Source organism: Bubalus kerabau, chromosome 4 (genome assembly GCF_029407905.1).
Source record: "Bubalus kerabau isolate K-KA32 ecotype Philippines breed swamp buffalo chromosome 4, PCC_UOA_SB_1v2, whole genome shotgun sequence".
In the NCBI taxonomy this organism is placed as follows: Eukaryota; Metazoa; Chordata; class Mammalia; order Artiodactyla; family Bovidae; genus Bubalus; species Bubalus kerabau.
Genome location: NC_073627.1, coordinates 125878636 through 125895116, shown reverse-complemented (window position 1 = coordinate 125895116; position 16481 = coordinate 125878636). Strand labels below are relative to the sequence as shown.

Genomic DNA, 16481 nt, shown 5'->3' with positions numbered 1-16481 from the left:
TCTATTCAAGTCTTTTGCCTATTTTAAAATTGGGTAGATTGTCTTTTTGTTGTTGAATTTAAGAGTATGTTATGTATTCTGGATACTAAACCCTTATAAATATATGATTTACAAATACTTTATCCCATTCTATGAGTTATCTGTTCCGTCTCTTGATAGTGTCCTTGGAAGCACAAAAGTTTTTAATTTTGTTGAAGACTGATTTTTCTATTTTTCCTTTGGTTGCTCAAAAATTTGGTGTCATATCTAAGAATCCATTACCAAATCCAAAATTATGAAGATTTACTCCTGTGAGTTTTTGTAAGAGTTTTATGGTTTTAATTCTTGCATTTAGGTCTTTAATCCATTGTTGTTTGATGTTTAATGTTGTTGTTTCTTTTAAGTCAATTAGTTAATTTTTATTGAGATACAGTTGACACATAATATTGTACTAGTTTATTTATTTTGCTGTACCGTGTAGTGTTCACCAACCAGGGATCAAACCTGTGCCTGCTACATTGGGAGTGTGGAGTCTTAGCCATTGGACCACCAGAGAAGTCCAACATTGTATTAGTTTTAGATGTAGACTTCATTGTTTTTAAATATAATAAAATACACATAACATGGTATTTCTCATTTTAAACATTTGTAAGTGTACAATTCAGATTTAGGAATTAGATACATTCACAGTGCTGTATAATGATCACTACCATCTACTCCTAAAACTTTTTCATCTTCCTCAACATAAACTATGTACCCATCAAATAACGACTCTCTCTTCGCCCTCTCAGAACCCTAGCTTCTGGTAGCCTTTATTCTACTTTCTATCCCTGTGAATTTGCCTACTCTAGGTACCTCTTATAAGTAGATTCATATAATATTTGCCCTTCTGTGTCTAATTTCACATGTTTTAATGATTCACCTATGTTCTAGCATATATGAAAATTTTCATTTCTCTTTGGGTTGACTTATATTCCATTGTGTGTATATATACTATATTTTGTTTATTCATTCATCTGTTGATGAACACTTGGGTTGTTTGCAACTTTTGGCTATTGTGAATAATGCTGCTATGAACTTTGGTGTACAAATATATGTTCAAGTTCCTGCTTTTAATTCTTTTGGATATATACCTAGGAATAAAATTGCTGTGTCATATGGTAGTTCCAACTTTAACTTTTTTTTAATATTTATTTTAATTTATTTATTTGACTGCACTGAGTCTTAGTTACAGCATGTGGGATCTAGTTCCCTGACCAGGGATCGAACCCAGACCCCCTGCACTGGGAGCATGGAGTCTTAGTCACTGAACCACCAGGGAAGTCCCCACCTTTAACTTTTAAAAAAAAACTACCAAACTGTTTTCCTCAGTGGCTGCACTATTACGTTCCCATCGGTAATGCACAAATGTTCCAATTTTTCCATATCCTTGTAAACATGTCTTCTTTTCTTTTTTTTTAAGTTTTATTATAGTCATCCTATTATTTGGTAGAAGTGGTATCTCATTGTGGTTTTAAAATTTTATTTATTTATTTAAAAATTTATTTTACTATTTATTTTTGGCTGCTCAGGATTTCTCTAGCTGCAGAGAGCAAGGGCTACTCTCTAACTGCAGTGTGGTGACTTCTGTTGTTGCAGCTTGTGTGTCAGTAGTTGCAGGTCCTGAGCTCTAGAGCGCAGACTTGATAGTCATGGCACTTGGGCTTAGTTGCAACGTGTGGGATATTCCCAGATCAGGTGTCAAACCTGTGTCTCCTGCGTTGGCAGGGAAATTCTTTACCACTGAGCCACCAGGGAACCCCTATACTATTTTTTTTTCCCCTATACTATTTTAATTAATGTAGTTTTGTGGTAAGTCTTGAAGTCAGAAAGTGTGAGTCCTCCAACTTTATTCTTCTTTTTCAAGATTGTTTTGGTTATTTGAGTCTCAGATGGTGAAGAATCTGCCTGCAATGCAGGAGACCTGGGTTTGATCCCTGGGTCGAGAAAATCCCCTGGAGAAGGGAATGGCTACCCATCCCAGGATCCTTGTCTGGATAATTCCATGAACAGAGGAGCCTGGCAGGCTATAGTCAATGGGAATGTAAAGAGTTGGTCATGACTGAGCAACTAACACTTTCGCTTTTTCACCAGAGAAGCCCTATACTCTTTTAATTACAATAGTTTTGTGATAAGTTTTGAAATCAAGAAGTGTGAGTCCTCCAACTTCGTTCTTCTTTTTCAAGACTGTTTTGGCTATTTGAGACTCTTCAAAAATCCATATGATTTTAAGGATGGTCTTTCCATTTCTATGAGAAAGGCAGTTGGAATTTTAATAGAGATTATGCTGAGTCTGTAGATCACTTTGGGCAATACTGACATCTTAACAATGTTGTCTTCTTTTTTTTTTATTTTATTTTTTAACTTTACAATATTGTACTGGTTTTGCCATTTATCGAAATGAATCTGCCACAGGTATACATGTGTTCCCCATCCTGAACCCTCCTCCCTCCTCCCTCCCCATAACATCCCTCCATGGACATAGGATTGTTTATATAGTTCTTTAATTTCTTTCAGCCATTGTTTTGTAGCTTTCAGCATATACATTATTAACCTCCTTGGTTAGATTTATTCCTAAGTATTTGATACTGTATATGCTATTAAAAATGGAATTGCTTGCTAATTTCCTTTTTGGAAAAATGTTTATTTGCGATGTATAGAGAAAAACAATGGATTTTTTTGTGTTAATCTTGTACCCTACAACTTTGTTGAATTCATTTACAGCTCTACTAGCTTTCTTGTGGATTCTTTGGGGTCTTCTATACATAAGATCATGTCATCTATGAAGGGGAAATAGTTTCACCTTTCCTTTTCAATTTGAATGACTTCTATTTCTTTTTCTTATCAGGGAGAACTTCCAGTATAATGTTGAATGACAGTTGTGAAAGTGAACATCTTTGTTCTGTTCCTGATCATAGGGGAAATGCTTTCAGCCTTTCACCACGGAGTATGATGCTAGCTGTGGGCTTTAAAATATTATTTTGTATTTATTTTACTTTGGCAGCACTGTGCAGCATGTGGGATCTTACTTCCCTGACCAAGGATCAAATTTGCACCCCCTGCATTGGAAATGTGGAGTTCTCACCACTGGACCATCAGGGAAGTCCCTAGCTATGGGTTTTTTAAAACATAAATATTCATTGTCATGTTGGGGAATTTTCCTGCTATTCCTTATTTCTGAGTTTCTGGCATAAAAATTTATCTGAGATGATCATGTGGTTTTTTTTTTTCCTGCTTGTTTTATCAATATGATGTTTTACATTGATTGATTTTATGTTGGCTCTCTGTCTCTGTCTCTCTATGTATATATATATTACATATGTGTGTGTGCTAAGTTGCTTCAGTCATGTACGACTTTTTGTGACCCCATGGATAGGAGCCTGCCAAGCTCCTCTGGCCATGGATTCTCTAGGCAAGAATGAGTTGTTGAATAAATGGAGTAGGTTGCCATGCCCTCCTCTAGGAGATCTTCCTTTGGGCTTCCCAGATGGTACTAGTGGTAAAGAACCTGCCTGCCAATGTGGGAGACATAAGGGACATGGGTTCAATCTTTGGGTTGGGAAGATCCCCTAGAGGAAGGCATGGCAACCCACTCCAGTACTCTTGTCCGGAGAATCCCATGGATGGAGGAGCCTGATAGGCTCCAGTCCATAGGATCACAAAGAGTTGCACATGACTGAAGTGACTTAGCATGCATCATATATACATATATATATGCATCATATTTATATATATATAAAATCTAGGATCAGGATCATATTAGCAGGAGTCTAGGGTTTCCTACCAGTCCATCCTAAAGGATCTGTCCTAGGTGTTCATTGGAAGGACTGATGCTGAAGCTGAAACTCCAATACTTTGACCACCTCATGCGAAGAGTTGACTCATTGGAAAAGACCCTGATGCTGGGAGGGATTGGGGGCAGGAGGAGAAGGGGATGACAGAGGATGGGATGGCTGGATGGCATCACCAACTTGATGGACATGAGTTTGGGTAAACTCCGGGAGTTGGTGATGGACAGGGAGGCCTGGTGTGCTGCAATTCATGGGGTCACAAGGAGTCGGACATGACTGAGTGACTGAACTGAACTGAGGATCTCCTAATAATAGGGTGTGTGTGTATATATATATATACACACACACACATACCCTAAAAGACTCTACTAGTATTTGTTGTAGAGCAGATTTGCTAGCAATGGATTTTTGGGTTTTGTTTATCTGGTCTTAATTTTTCTCCCATTTTTGTGTATATTTTTGGTGATTTGATTATAGAATTTTTCTTTCAGAACTTTGAGTATGTCATCCAATGCCTTCTGGCTTTCATAGCTCTGATGAGAAATCAGCTGTTAATCTTATCCCTTATACATGATGAGTCACTTTTCTCTTGCCTTTTTCAAGATTGTCTGTCATATATTCTGACAGTTTAGTGTGTCTAAATGTGGACCTCTTTGTGTTTATCATACCTAGAACTTGCTAAGCTTCTTGAATGTGTAGACTAGCATTTCATTTAACTTGGAAAGTTTGGGCCATTATTTTTTTGGATATCATTTCTCCCCCTTTCTCTCTCTCCTCTCTTTCTGGGACTTCCACTCTTTGTATGTTGTATAGTTGATGTTGTCCCACAGGTCTTCTAGGCTCCGTTGATTTTTCTTTATTTCTTTTTCTTTCTGTTCCTCACATTGGATAATCTTAATTGACTTATCTTCAGAATTGCTGATTTTTCTTTCACCAATTCAGATCTCCCAGTCTTTGCTTATCTTTCTGGGACTATTTTTATTTATTTATTTTTGTTGCATTGGGTCTATGTTGCTGCTTATGGGTTTTCTCTATTTGCAGCGAGCTGGGGCTACTCTTCATTACAGCACATGGGCTTCTCATTGCAGTGGTATCTCTTGTTGTGGGGCACAGGTTCTAGGCACATGGGCTTAAGTGATTGCAGCATGCTGGCTCAGTAGTTGTGGCATGAGGGCTCTAGGGTGTGTCGGCTTCAGTAATTACAGAATGGGGTTTTCAGTAGTTGTGGCATGTGGTCTCAGTAGTTGCGGCTCCTGGGCTCTAGAGCACAGGTACAATAATTGCAGCACATAGGGTTAGTTGCTCTGTGGCATGTGGAATCTTCCTGGACCATGGATCAAACCCATGTCCCTGGCATTGGCAGACAGGTTCTGTCCACTGTACCACCAGGCAAGTCCCCTTCTGGAACTATTTTAGAGTCACTTGCTGACACACAGGACACCCACTCCCAACCACTATGGAACACTGATGACAAACCTAATCAACTGTGCAATCTTCAGCAGCTCCTTTACATCCTCCAACCTGGGAGGACCTTTTGCAGCATAAATGGAGCCAGCTTTTCTAGGGTTTCCCCTCTCTGCACAGTGAATCCCTTGTAGCTGCTGTCCTGGTTTCTGGTGGTTGCTTCCCACTGGGATCCTCTTTTGTTTTATTCAGTGGAATTTCTAATGCCCGCTCCTCTATCCCCCCTCTAGTTTAAATGCAGGCTAAATATTCCCCACTGGTTCCCCAGTCCTGAACCCTGTTTTATTTCCAGCCCCCTACATAATGCCTACCTTCAATCCTTGCTCCCACTCTTACAACCTTCTTCTCCACCCCAGACTAGGGCCTTTGGAGTAAACTTTCTGACCCAGTATAAGGCACAGTCTGTCACTCCAACTGAAATAATACCTGCTACGGAAGCAGATTGAAAATTTGTGGGATTTAACTTTTTTCAGTATGGCCTGGGTACCCAGCCTTATATTTCAGTTTCCATTTTTCTTAGAGAATTTCCTATAAATAATATTTGGAACTAATTAAAACACCACCTTTGAAAGAGTTCCATGTTTAACACTAGTGGGTCTGGGCCTGCAGGATCTGAGTCTCTGGCACTGATGTGGCCTCAAGGCAACTAACAGACAAATCTCAGAAGGAATGTTCATAGGCTTTCACAGTCCTCAGTGTTTATAGGCCAAAATAGTGATGATCTAAGAATGACCACAAATCCTCATGTAACTTCCGAGAATGGCAAAGCTCAGGTTGTAGGCAGAGCTGCAAGGCCAGCTTCAGGGCTTTCTCATTTAAGTGCCCCTGACCTCAGACAGTTCAGCCTTTAAGGTGTCATAGTTTATCCCCAGAGAGTACTCAGTGGGGACATGACAGTTTCTGAGATCCCAGATCCTCTGTGTCCACAGAGAGGTGGAAGAGAGCAGTCTGTCTCAGGAGACCTGGATCCCAGTGCTTCAGGCCTCAGGAAAGAGCTAGAATAAGAATTTAGCCCTGGGTGAAGAGACGGACAACCCTAGGAGACCTCAATAGGAAAGCACTGAGTAGGGGATGCGGGATTAAGGATCTGCCTGCCCAGGATGGGATATTAGCATACGTTTTGTAAACAGAAGTCCCTCAGTTTCTGCACTGGAAGGAATAGTCTTCACCAAAAGTACCTTGAATAAAAGAATGAGCTTTTCTCATAGGTGTTGTCCCAGGATAAAAAGCAAGGGCAGGAAGATCCCTATTAAAAGCCTACACTCTGTCAGCCTCTGTATGGAGCCCAGGCTCAGGTGAAGACAGAGTTGTCTTCATGGCATTGGGATACTGAAGTTCAGGAGGGCATGGTCATCGTGGGTCTGATCCTTGTTCTCTGGCTAGCACATCCTTTGTGGAGGATAGTCTCTATTTCCTATAATGCAGGATATTTATTCTTTTCAAATCTTTGTTTCTTCTGATAGCTGAGTGGTATCTTCTGTCTTTGCTGAGTTTTGGGTCCACATTTTGTAAATTCTGTAAATCTGGGCTTAGAGGAAGGAAGGAAGGAGTCAGCTTTACCTTATATTGAGGGCCTACTTGGGCTTCACAGAGGTGAGCAAGGCTCAGGAGGGAGGCTGACAGTGAATATCCACCCCCATCACAGCTTCATTGTTCTTGCTCAGATGCCATATTTTTAAAATACTTTATTTTTTTTCATAATACTGTCATTACAAAAAAATACAAAAAAACTACTATAAAAACATTCAAGGGCTTGTCAAAGTGAGAAAACCTAAAAACCCCATCCCAGAACCTGGCTGAAGCAGTCTTAGCCTAGCTCCTTCACTATTTGACCTTTATACAATTGTGGGAGTGGGGTGGGATCACACAGGCATCAAAGGGCTAGAAATTCCCCACGCAGCCTCCATGAAGGGTAAGAAATAAGTAGCTTCATATATCACAAAAATGGGATTTGGAAGTTTAGGGGTGGCTAGGCCCTGAGTTCAGAGGTGTGGGGAGAAACCTGTGACCCTGAATCTCTTGGTGGGGAATAGCTGCCACCTGACCCCAAAGCCCTTTCCCTTCCTGATGAAGGTTGGAAGACAGACCGTGCCCTCCACCTCTTAGCCTTAATACAGCAGGCCCCCTCCCCTTCCTCTACCCTTGCACATTCCTGGGAGCCGCAGGGAAGACAGAACTTCCAGCTCTGCAGGGTCTGGGCAGGATAGCTGTCAAGAAGGCTGCTGAGGGTCCCATTCACTTCCCTGCCCCAAATGAAAAGTGTCTCGTGCTCAATGGCCCGGTTCATGGGTTATGGACCTTCCCTTCCCATCTCAACCCTGGAGAGGCACACACAGCTCTAGGTGTGCGTTTTGTGTGCATGAATAGGTGTGTGATAACCTTGGACACTGTGGACTTGAGGGTGGGGCTGGGGTGGGAAAGCAGTGTCCATTTTATCCTCTTCCTCCCTCAATAGGAGGAAGCTGAAGGGAAGGGAAAGGAGAGGTATTAGCAAAGCTGAGAGGGGAAGGAGGACATGCTATTTACAGGCGTGGACAAGGAATCTCTATATCTTCAAGTAGCACTCAGGTCATTCTCCAGCCACTGGAGTGGGAACTGGATTCAAAGGTTGTGACATGAAAATTGACCCCTGGTCTGGGCTAGCTCTCCCCACCTCCCTCCCACTCCCCCAGGGCAGCCCAGCTTTGAAAGGGGTCAGGGATAGGAACATTTCCCCTGAAAACCAGTGGCTTTTTTTTTTTTTTTTTTTTTCACTTTAGAAAATGTTGCCAGTGTCCAGTGGACATCAAGCTGGGTGCACAATGGATGGGGTGAGTGTGGGGGGTATTGCTGTGGTAGACTCTGGGTTGGCTAGGGCAGAGCCTAGGAACAAGGTAGGTGCTGCTTAAGGATCTGCCGTGTCTGTGGTGTTAATCTATCTGGGAACCGAACTTTGAACTCGACAATGAGATCTCCCCGCTGGGTGGGCACCTTGGGGAAAGGAAGGCCCTCCCCACGGAGTCTCTTCACGGTGCCTGGCTTGATGACATCATTGCAGGGCAAAGGGATCACTCGGCCATCAATGGTGGGAATGTTCACGGTGCAGCCGCACAGCGCCTAGGGAAAATTAGAGAATGAGGAAAATGTAGGGTAGGGTGATTGGAAGGGAAGAAAAGTAAAAGTGGGGAAGAAAAAAATTTCCATCACTCCCACCCCCTGCCCAGTAAAAACATGATCTGATCCAGGCCCCACCTCCTTGAGGCTGATCAGGGCACTGTAGAGCACGTTGGTACCGTCTCGGCGGAAGTGTGCATGGGGCTTGTCTTTGAGCACAAAGACGATGTCGGCAGGGATGTTGTCAGGTGTGGCATCGCCCTCTTTGGGGAAGGTGATCTTGGTGCCTTCCTTCCAGCCACGCTTGATGACAATATGCAGGATCTTGTCCTCGGTTCGCACAGTTCGCCCGTCAGGGTTGAGGCGCCGCCTTGTGATCTTCATGCGTTTGGTGGAGCCGTGGTAGATTTCCTCCAGGGACACCCTCAACTCATGCACCACAGGTGGGTCCTGAACCTTGCGCCGAGGGTATAGTGGTTCTGGGGCTCGCCTTGGACCCCTACTCAGCCCATTGAAGCCAAAACGGCCAAAGGCGCCAAATGGGTCGTCATCTTCATCCACATCCATGTCATCTGGGTCAAAGCCACTGAAGGGACGAGCTGAGCGACTGCTGGCAAAGAAGATATCGAAGGGGTTGGAGCCTCCAAAGAAGGAGGCAAAGGTGGCATGGGGGTCTCCATGGAAGGTGTAGTGAAAGGAGCCACTGGAACCACCTGAGGAACCGCCACCAGTCTTCAGGCCTGGAGGGAGAAGAAGTTAGGGGCAGTGCGGCTGGTCTCCGCCCCACCCCAGTCTCCTCCCCTTGCTCTCTAGCTCCCAGTTCATCAGCCTAGAGAAAGAAGCAACCTTTAACTCCCACAGAGAGGGCTGGCCTAATAGAGTAAGAAAAATCTCTGGCAAGATTAATTTCTACTTTTTTATAAGCTTAATAATAATAAGGCACATCTTGAGGGTCAAAGAGGCTGAAAAGCTAAGACTAGAAGACTTGTAGGATGCAGCCTCCAGTGCTGTAATCTCTTCCATCTACCTGTGACCCAAAGATGTCTCACTAAGCCTTGAATAGCTGGCCTGGGGTCATATTACAAGTCATACCTGGCTCGCAGATTTACTTATCTCCAAAGACAGGGCAAGAGGCAGTCACAAAGAATTTGACCATCCAGGGGGCTAGTAAGTGACTTGTCCCAAATAAGGTAGGGGTATCATCAAGGAGGAAGTCCCCTCTCAGTCTACTTCAAGCACAGTTTCCTCTTTCTCTGACTCCAACCCAAATGGGAAATCAGGAGGGCCCTCAAAAGTAGGAAAGATCATTAGCCTGGAGAAGAGTTATTTCTCTACAAAAAGTTTTAAAATGCTTCATTCCCACACTCAGGGCTCACAGTGTTGCACAGCTCCAAGGGGTACCATTCACAAAAGGGGCAAGTGTAGACTGTGCAACACCCCGGAGTACACAACACCAAGCTTTCTCCCCATACCTTATGTCAGAGCATTAAAATGCATGAATGAACTGGAACATTGCAGTGGTGACCCCAGTGACTCTCTCTGGAGTCAGGTTCTATCTCAGGGGCCCAGATTCCTGGAGGCAGTCTTCATGGGGCATGGTGGTGATGCTGATGGGAGTAGTGGGGGGCGGGGCATGTGTGGGGAGAAGAAGGAGGTTAACACTGAGAAATGATCTAGGGTATACAGACTCAGGGCTGGGGCCCAGGCTAGGGGAAGGGACTCTTCTCTTTGGGACCTATATCTTGATATTTATTGGCTGTGGAAGCCTGAGCCTGAATTAGCCTCTTATTTCCTAGGCCCACAAGAAGAGATTTGGGTTTCATTGAAGAGGCCAAGAGGCAAGCAATTCAGTGACTTGTAAGAGCTGCCTCTTCATCCTTCCTAAGATTCAAAGTCTGTTCTTTCCTTCTACTGGGGGTCTGATTGTCAGGTAAACTCAAGAAGCTTGGCAGAGCTCAGTGAGAGAAATTGGTCTGATGATGACAGGAGGGGGTAATTTCTCTGCAAGGATTCCTGCTGTACCACTACTACCCCCTTTTCAAGCTGGGAACAACTTGTCCCCAGCCAGGGTGCACAGAGTCTATATTCACAACTGTTCTGGCTGGCTACTGGGGAGGGGGCAGGGCAAACAGAAACACAACCTGCATTTCCAAGGCTGCTTCTCCCTTCCCAGGCCCTGGATGTCTCCTTAAGATTGTTCTGTATCCCCAGGAGCCCTCCTGGGGTGTAGATCTGTGTTAGAACTAGTGTCTGGACCTAGGGCCCAAGCTTTGCCCTTCACTTAGGTTTGGTCTTGCAGAAAGAAGTCTACCAGCTTCTCTGGTGATTCAATGGTAAAGAATCTGCCTGCAATGCAGGAGTTCAATCCCTGGGTTGGGAAGATGCCCTGGAGAAGGAAATGACAACCCACTCCAGTATTCTTGCCTGCCGAGTCCCGTAGACAGAGGAGCCTGGCTGGCTATAATCCATGGGGTCACAAAAAACTTGGACACGATTTGGTGACTAAATAACCCAGCTCTTACCTTTTTCCTAATCAAGATGAGGCCAAGCAGAGGAATGAATGCAATTCCTAGACAGGTCACATGGTGGCATGGTGTCTGCACTGCTTTCCTCTTCCCAACCACTATCCTTCCCATCTCTCTACCCCAGAGAGAAACATTTCTTAGCTGAAAGAATACTGAGGATTCCAGCAACTGCCTGGTGAATCTGGGAATTGGCAAGTCTAATAGGTGAGGAGGGAATAATGGAAGGAATTTTGGCATGGAGAATAAGAAGAGAGGTTTGGGAGGACTAGGGTGTACAGAGGATTGGGTCATGTAACACAAAGCAAGGGCTGGGGAGAGGAAAAGAACATTCTTTTGAGTACCTACTCTGTGTGAGGTACAGTACATATCATTAGCCCATCTAATTTTGAGACTAGAATGGGGAGACTGAGGAGGATAAAGTGGAAGAAAGGTAGATGCCACTGGGGAGGAAGGGCAGTTCCTCCCGGAAAGGAGAGTCCTCAGCTGTGACAATGTCTCTTAATATAGCCTGACAGGTGCTTGTGGCTGGCGGGTGGCAGGCGGCCCTGAGGGGCAGGCCCAGAATTAGCAGCTACATCATGCCCGTGGGATGTGCTGGGAGGAGCCGCCCTCTCAGAGGCTTTATTTGGACCTTTCCTGCCACCCTGTGCGTGGCCACCAGCTACCCCAGGGAGGGGGCAAGTTGCCAGCAGCAGTTCCCGTTCCACTCTTGGATCCCTGCCACTTCCTCAGGGAGTCGAAACTCTAGCTCTGTTCTGCTGGCCTGAAGTGGGCAGGAATGGGGCAGGGAAGGGGACAACCATCTCTAGCTCAGAGCTCCAGTAGTTAATTCCCCGGCTGCTTAAGGGCCAAACTTTTATGCTGATGATTGTAAATGCTCTGTCCTCAGAGAGCCACACACTCCCTTTCCTAACCTTCCCCATCAGCCAATGAAGCAGCAGGGACTTCAGGCAGGACTAATAAGGCTGGGAGGGAAAGAAGGGCGGGGAAGGCCTCTGGCTCTAGCTTCTCTAAGGCCTGAACTTGAGGAGGGAGAGGGGCAGAGAAAGGCAGGGAGAGGGATGGGGAGCTGAGACTGGGGAGTGTGTGGTCTCTTTTTTCCTCTGGATGTCAGTGCTGGGAACACTTGTGCCTCTCATCCTTTTCTCGGTCTCCAGTTCCCTGCTTTGAGAACTAGGTCACCCAGGACCCCCAACAAGGACAGACATCCAGTATCAGGCTGGGGCACTGCCCTCTTACCTTCCTCACCATACTGGTCATACAGGCCCCGTTTCTTAGGGTCACTCAGCACATCATAGGCCTCTGCAATCTCCTTAAACTTCTCCTCAGCATTGGGTTCTTTGTTCTTATCTGGATGGTACTTCAAGGCCATCTTCCGATAGGCTTTCTTGATCTCATCCTCATTGGCTCCAGACGGGATCCCAAGAATCTTGTAGTAATCCTTTCCCATCACAGCCACTGGACCGGCACTGGTCTCCTTGTTTCTGAAAGAAACCAGGGCTGATCCTTGATGCCACTGTTCCCTTCTACCCCGGTCCTATTCCTGATGATCTTGAAGTTCCTAAATGACTCACTGTGTAACTTTCAGCAGGTCATGCCTGTTCTGTGGGCCTCTGTCTCTCCATCAGTATGATGAAAGGTTTGGACTAGAAGATCTCTTCCAGCTCTGACATTCTAGGATTCTGTGATTCTTTGTTTAGCTCCTGGGTTTTCCCAACAGGAAGCTGGGGGCTGTGGCCCAAGTCTCGGGGCTATTCTAAGGCCTAGGTCCTTGGGCCAGACTGAGGACCCCCATGAGCCCAGCTGAGTGTGGCGGTACCATGGACTGACAGATCCACGCACAGGAGCTGGCCAAGATCAGTGTACTGGGTGAGGTCACCTGAGCATCGTGGTCTCCTACGCCATGCCTTAGGCATGGTGCCCAGGCTAAGGGCAGCTGGGGCAGTGGCCCAGGACTGGGGACGGGCCTGGGTCTTCAGCCAGATGCCTTGGCCAGCCAGGCTGAGTCAGGTGTGGGTGCTGAATTCCTCTCTGCCATTGGAGACCCCAGGTCTTCCTACCCCCACTCCCCAAACTATGCTAAGCCTCAAGTGTGATTCAGATCAGAGGATGACTAACAGCCTTGGAAACTGCTGTTTCTAACTCCCTCTTTAGGAGGGGGGTGACACTGCCCTTCTAACCAGGGCAACAGTTTGCTTTACTCATTTCCCAGTGTCTACACACAAAACTGTGTTTGAAGACATGTCTGTGCTGCCTAAGCATCACTGTTAGTGAACAAAAGCATCCTAGGGTAGGGTCTTTTTAACCTTAGTTTTTAGGAGACAGTTGGGCACTAACCAACATTTCCTCAATACCTTTTCTACCAGTTCTTCTCTCTCACCTGCTGCATGGTTTAGGATCTGGCCCAGTGCCAGGCCCATACTCCTTTGATAATCCCTTGCATGCTGGGTGCAAGGGCATTTGTTATTTATATGAGGGAGAAACACAGGACTCTTAATTCTTTCACTCTAATCTCCCTCCATCAATGTCTCTGTGGTGGATATGAAGGAAGGGCATTTTCCTGTAGCTAGAGCTATTTGGGGGAATGGCTAGAAGCCATTCTCCGACCCAAGACTTGGCCAACCCTTGCCAAAGCCCAGAGTCTTTCTAGCAATGTCCTGGGCTGGCAGCCACAGCTGAGGCCTGCTTTTCTGCCTCTGATTGCTTCAGAGAGGTATACAGAGTTTCCTGGCAGGAGTAAGGGTTATAATGGGTAAGGGGAGGCCTCAAGGCTTCAGGTAGACAAGGACAAGAGCCCTAACTCCTGCTCCCACAGGGCCTGTTACAGGTGGCTGGGTTGACTCATGGTTCTGGGAGTCATCTCACTCTGATGAAGAGAAGGCTCCAGTAAGGCGGGTACTCCCCCTTCTCCCTACCAGCATGTCATGCCTGGTGGGGGGAGGCTACAGTTGGGGGAGGCAGGAAAGAAAGAGCATCTGGGGGAGGGCAGCCATTTTCGGAAGCAGCAGTAAAAGCCGTCTGAGAGGTAGCTGGGGGTGGTCTGCCACCATCTCTGCCTCAGCCCACACTTTCTTTCCCCTGAAACTGGGAAGGAACCCTATCACACCAAGAGGGTGCCCCCAGAGAACTATAGCACCTTTTAGGCTGAGAGTGAGTGGAATGGCTTGGTACTGCTCTCACCCTCCCCTCGCTGTCCCTGCATTACCTCTTCGTATGGCCAGTTTCCTCCCTGGCAACCACCTGCTTGCTGTTCTAGACCTATAATTCTCTTGCCTCCACAGACATAGGGCAAGCTCTTTCAGGAATTGCCTTTTTTCTTTCCTCCCTCCTTCCCTCCCTCCCATACCCATGAGCCACATGTTGGAATGACAAAGGAATCCCATGGTGTGGCACTGCCTTGGATGGAGAGAATGTTAATGTAGAGGCAGGAATGAAAAATGAGAAATAGCAAGGGGGACTGATCCAGGAAAGGGGAATGATTGATACAGAAAATGAAGTACTGAGGGAGGGGGATGAAGGATGACAAATGGAAATGTCTGAGGTGGCAAATGGGTTACCAATGGGATGTAAAAGAGTTGAAATACTAGAGGAGGTATTTGTGGAAGATGGATGCCTGAATGGTTTGGTATAGGAGATGAATGACAAGGGGTGCAGTTCATTCAAATGTAAGGGTGGGACGGAGGGGGATTCTTATATGTAATTGGGGATGAGATGAGATGGAGGAAGCAGATAGGCAATGGAGGGGGATATGACATGAAGAATTTGACTTGGTATGGATATGAGCGCCCTTCTCCAGAGGGACTTACCGAAACTTTACAAACCCATTCAGCGTCCACGCTCGAAGTTTTAAGGGCTCCAGCTGAATTTTAAACATCAAGCTGGCTAAGAAGTCTTCTCCCCAGAAGTGTGGGAAGCTCCGGAAAGCTCCTCGGGCCTGTAGTGGGGGTGCTGCTGGGGATGGGCAGGAGAGCACTGTGCGCTTAAACATGCCCAGCCCAGCCCCTCACCTCGGATCGCTCCACCGGAGCCCGCTTGGAAAGCTGAAGCTCTGGAAGCCACCTCCTCAGGGTCTCGGGCACTTGCCCAGCAAGCCTTGTCCGGTGCAGCAGGAGCTGGACCTGATCCCCAGGTGTGGAGAGTGAAGGGGTAGGGTCCCGAGATCACCTGCTCTCAGGTGCAGCGAGGTCTGGCTGATTGTGAATGGCTGTATGGCAGTGTGACAGTAAGGCTGGCAGTTCGAAGAGCGAGTGCTTGTGAGTGGCAGCGTGTGTACCTGTGACAGGTGTGATTGTCTGTGAGGGCCTTAGAGGCAGTGTGTTCTTCTCGCCTCTCCTGGGGAGAAGCAGACCCCAATCCCCAAGAAATCTACTCAATGAAGTCACTGACGGGGAGTCTCCTCCCTCGCAGATGGGCGGGGTGGGGCGGGACAGAGCTCGGCTGGGACAAAAGGCGCGGCGAGGAGAGGAGGGGAGGAAAGGGGAGGGGGCTCCGGCGGAGGAGGGTGGTCGGTGATGTCACCGGCGCTGGCTGACTGGGCTGGCTCAGAAACGCCTCCGCAGAACCCAATGCGACCCGGCCCGACCCTCCCCCCGCTTAGACGCTGGCTGCCCCCTCTAAGAGGGTCGCGGACATCAAGCACCTTGCAGACTCCGCGTCCCCACACCCCCGCGGCGGAAGAGTCGATGGGCCCTCAGTGTCCCGATCCCCTCTCCCCCCGAATTAAGACCCCTGGCTTCGCGACGCCCTCATCCCCACCCCCGGGACCCTCGAGTCCTGGATCGGCGCCCTCACCGGTGAGGAGCTGCGGGCGCCGCCGCGGTCCGTCAGACAGCCGCTGCCCCCTCCCCCGGCTCTGGCTCCGCCGCCTCCACTAGGGACAGGAGTCGCCCGCCCGCCGGCGGCAGACAGCCGGCCCGGGAACCCGCCCCCACAGCTCCGCCTCCGTACTGCCCATTGCGCCGTCTGCCCGTCACTCAGCTCAGCCTCTGTTGTAATTGGACAGCTTTCAACGAGTGGTTCTGTGGTAGCCGTCCCTTCCTCCGCCCCTGTCACCCGGCCACACGCGCACACATTCCGGGCAGTGATTGGTATGAGTCTGATTGGTGCACTCTGGAATCAATCAACCACACCTCTTCGCTATCTGGTCATGTCATTGGTGAAAGGGACAGAGGGTGGCAACTCTTCGCGCCCTTTGATTTTATTGGTTGGTCAGTGGGGCTTAGACCCGAGTTGGGGGACAACTATTTTAGTCCAATCTCCGGTTTGAGAAGGTGGGACGTACTGGCCGCTGCTCGAATCTCGGGAGAACCTTCTGGAACCCCTGCAACGTCAAAGGCAGGCTTAAAGGAAAACTGCGCCTACGAGTTGGCGGTGACTCTGGGCATTCTTTCCTTTCTTCATTTAGGAGAGTAGGGGAGAGAATAGTGCACCCTGGGAGGTGTAGTCCTTGGACCAGGGTCAAAAGGTCATTCCTTCTTACCTGTCTTCCATTGAACCGTGAACTTACCTTGCCCTGACCTGATTTAGCTTTACCTTACCGTGACCCGGAGTTGACCTGATGTGACCTAACTGAATCTCAAAATAGGCCCCG

At 47.3% G+C, this 16481-nt stretch overlaps 1 protein-coding gene across 1 annotated transcript; it reads right to left on the bottom strand.

The window, feature by feature from the left end:
* Positions 1 to 6943: 6943 nt before the first annotated feature.
* DNAJB5 (DnaJ heat shock protein family (Hsp40) member B5) lies at positions 6944 to 14888 on the bottom strand. Its single transcript, XM_055578431.1, has 4 exons — positions 14698 to 14888; positions 12131 to 12375; positions 8505 to 9106; positions 6944 to 8369 (listed from the first exon to the last, which is right to left on the bottom strand). Exons 1-4 carry the CDS (start codon positions 14877 to 14879, stop codon positions 8136 to 8138), a joined length of 1263 nt encoding a protein of 420 aa, XP_055434406.1. The 5' UTR covers positions 14880 to 14888; the 3' UTR covers positions 6944 to 8135.
* Between the last annotated feature and the right edge of the window lie 1593 nt (positions 14889 to 16481).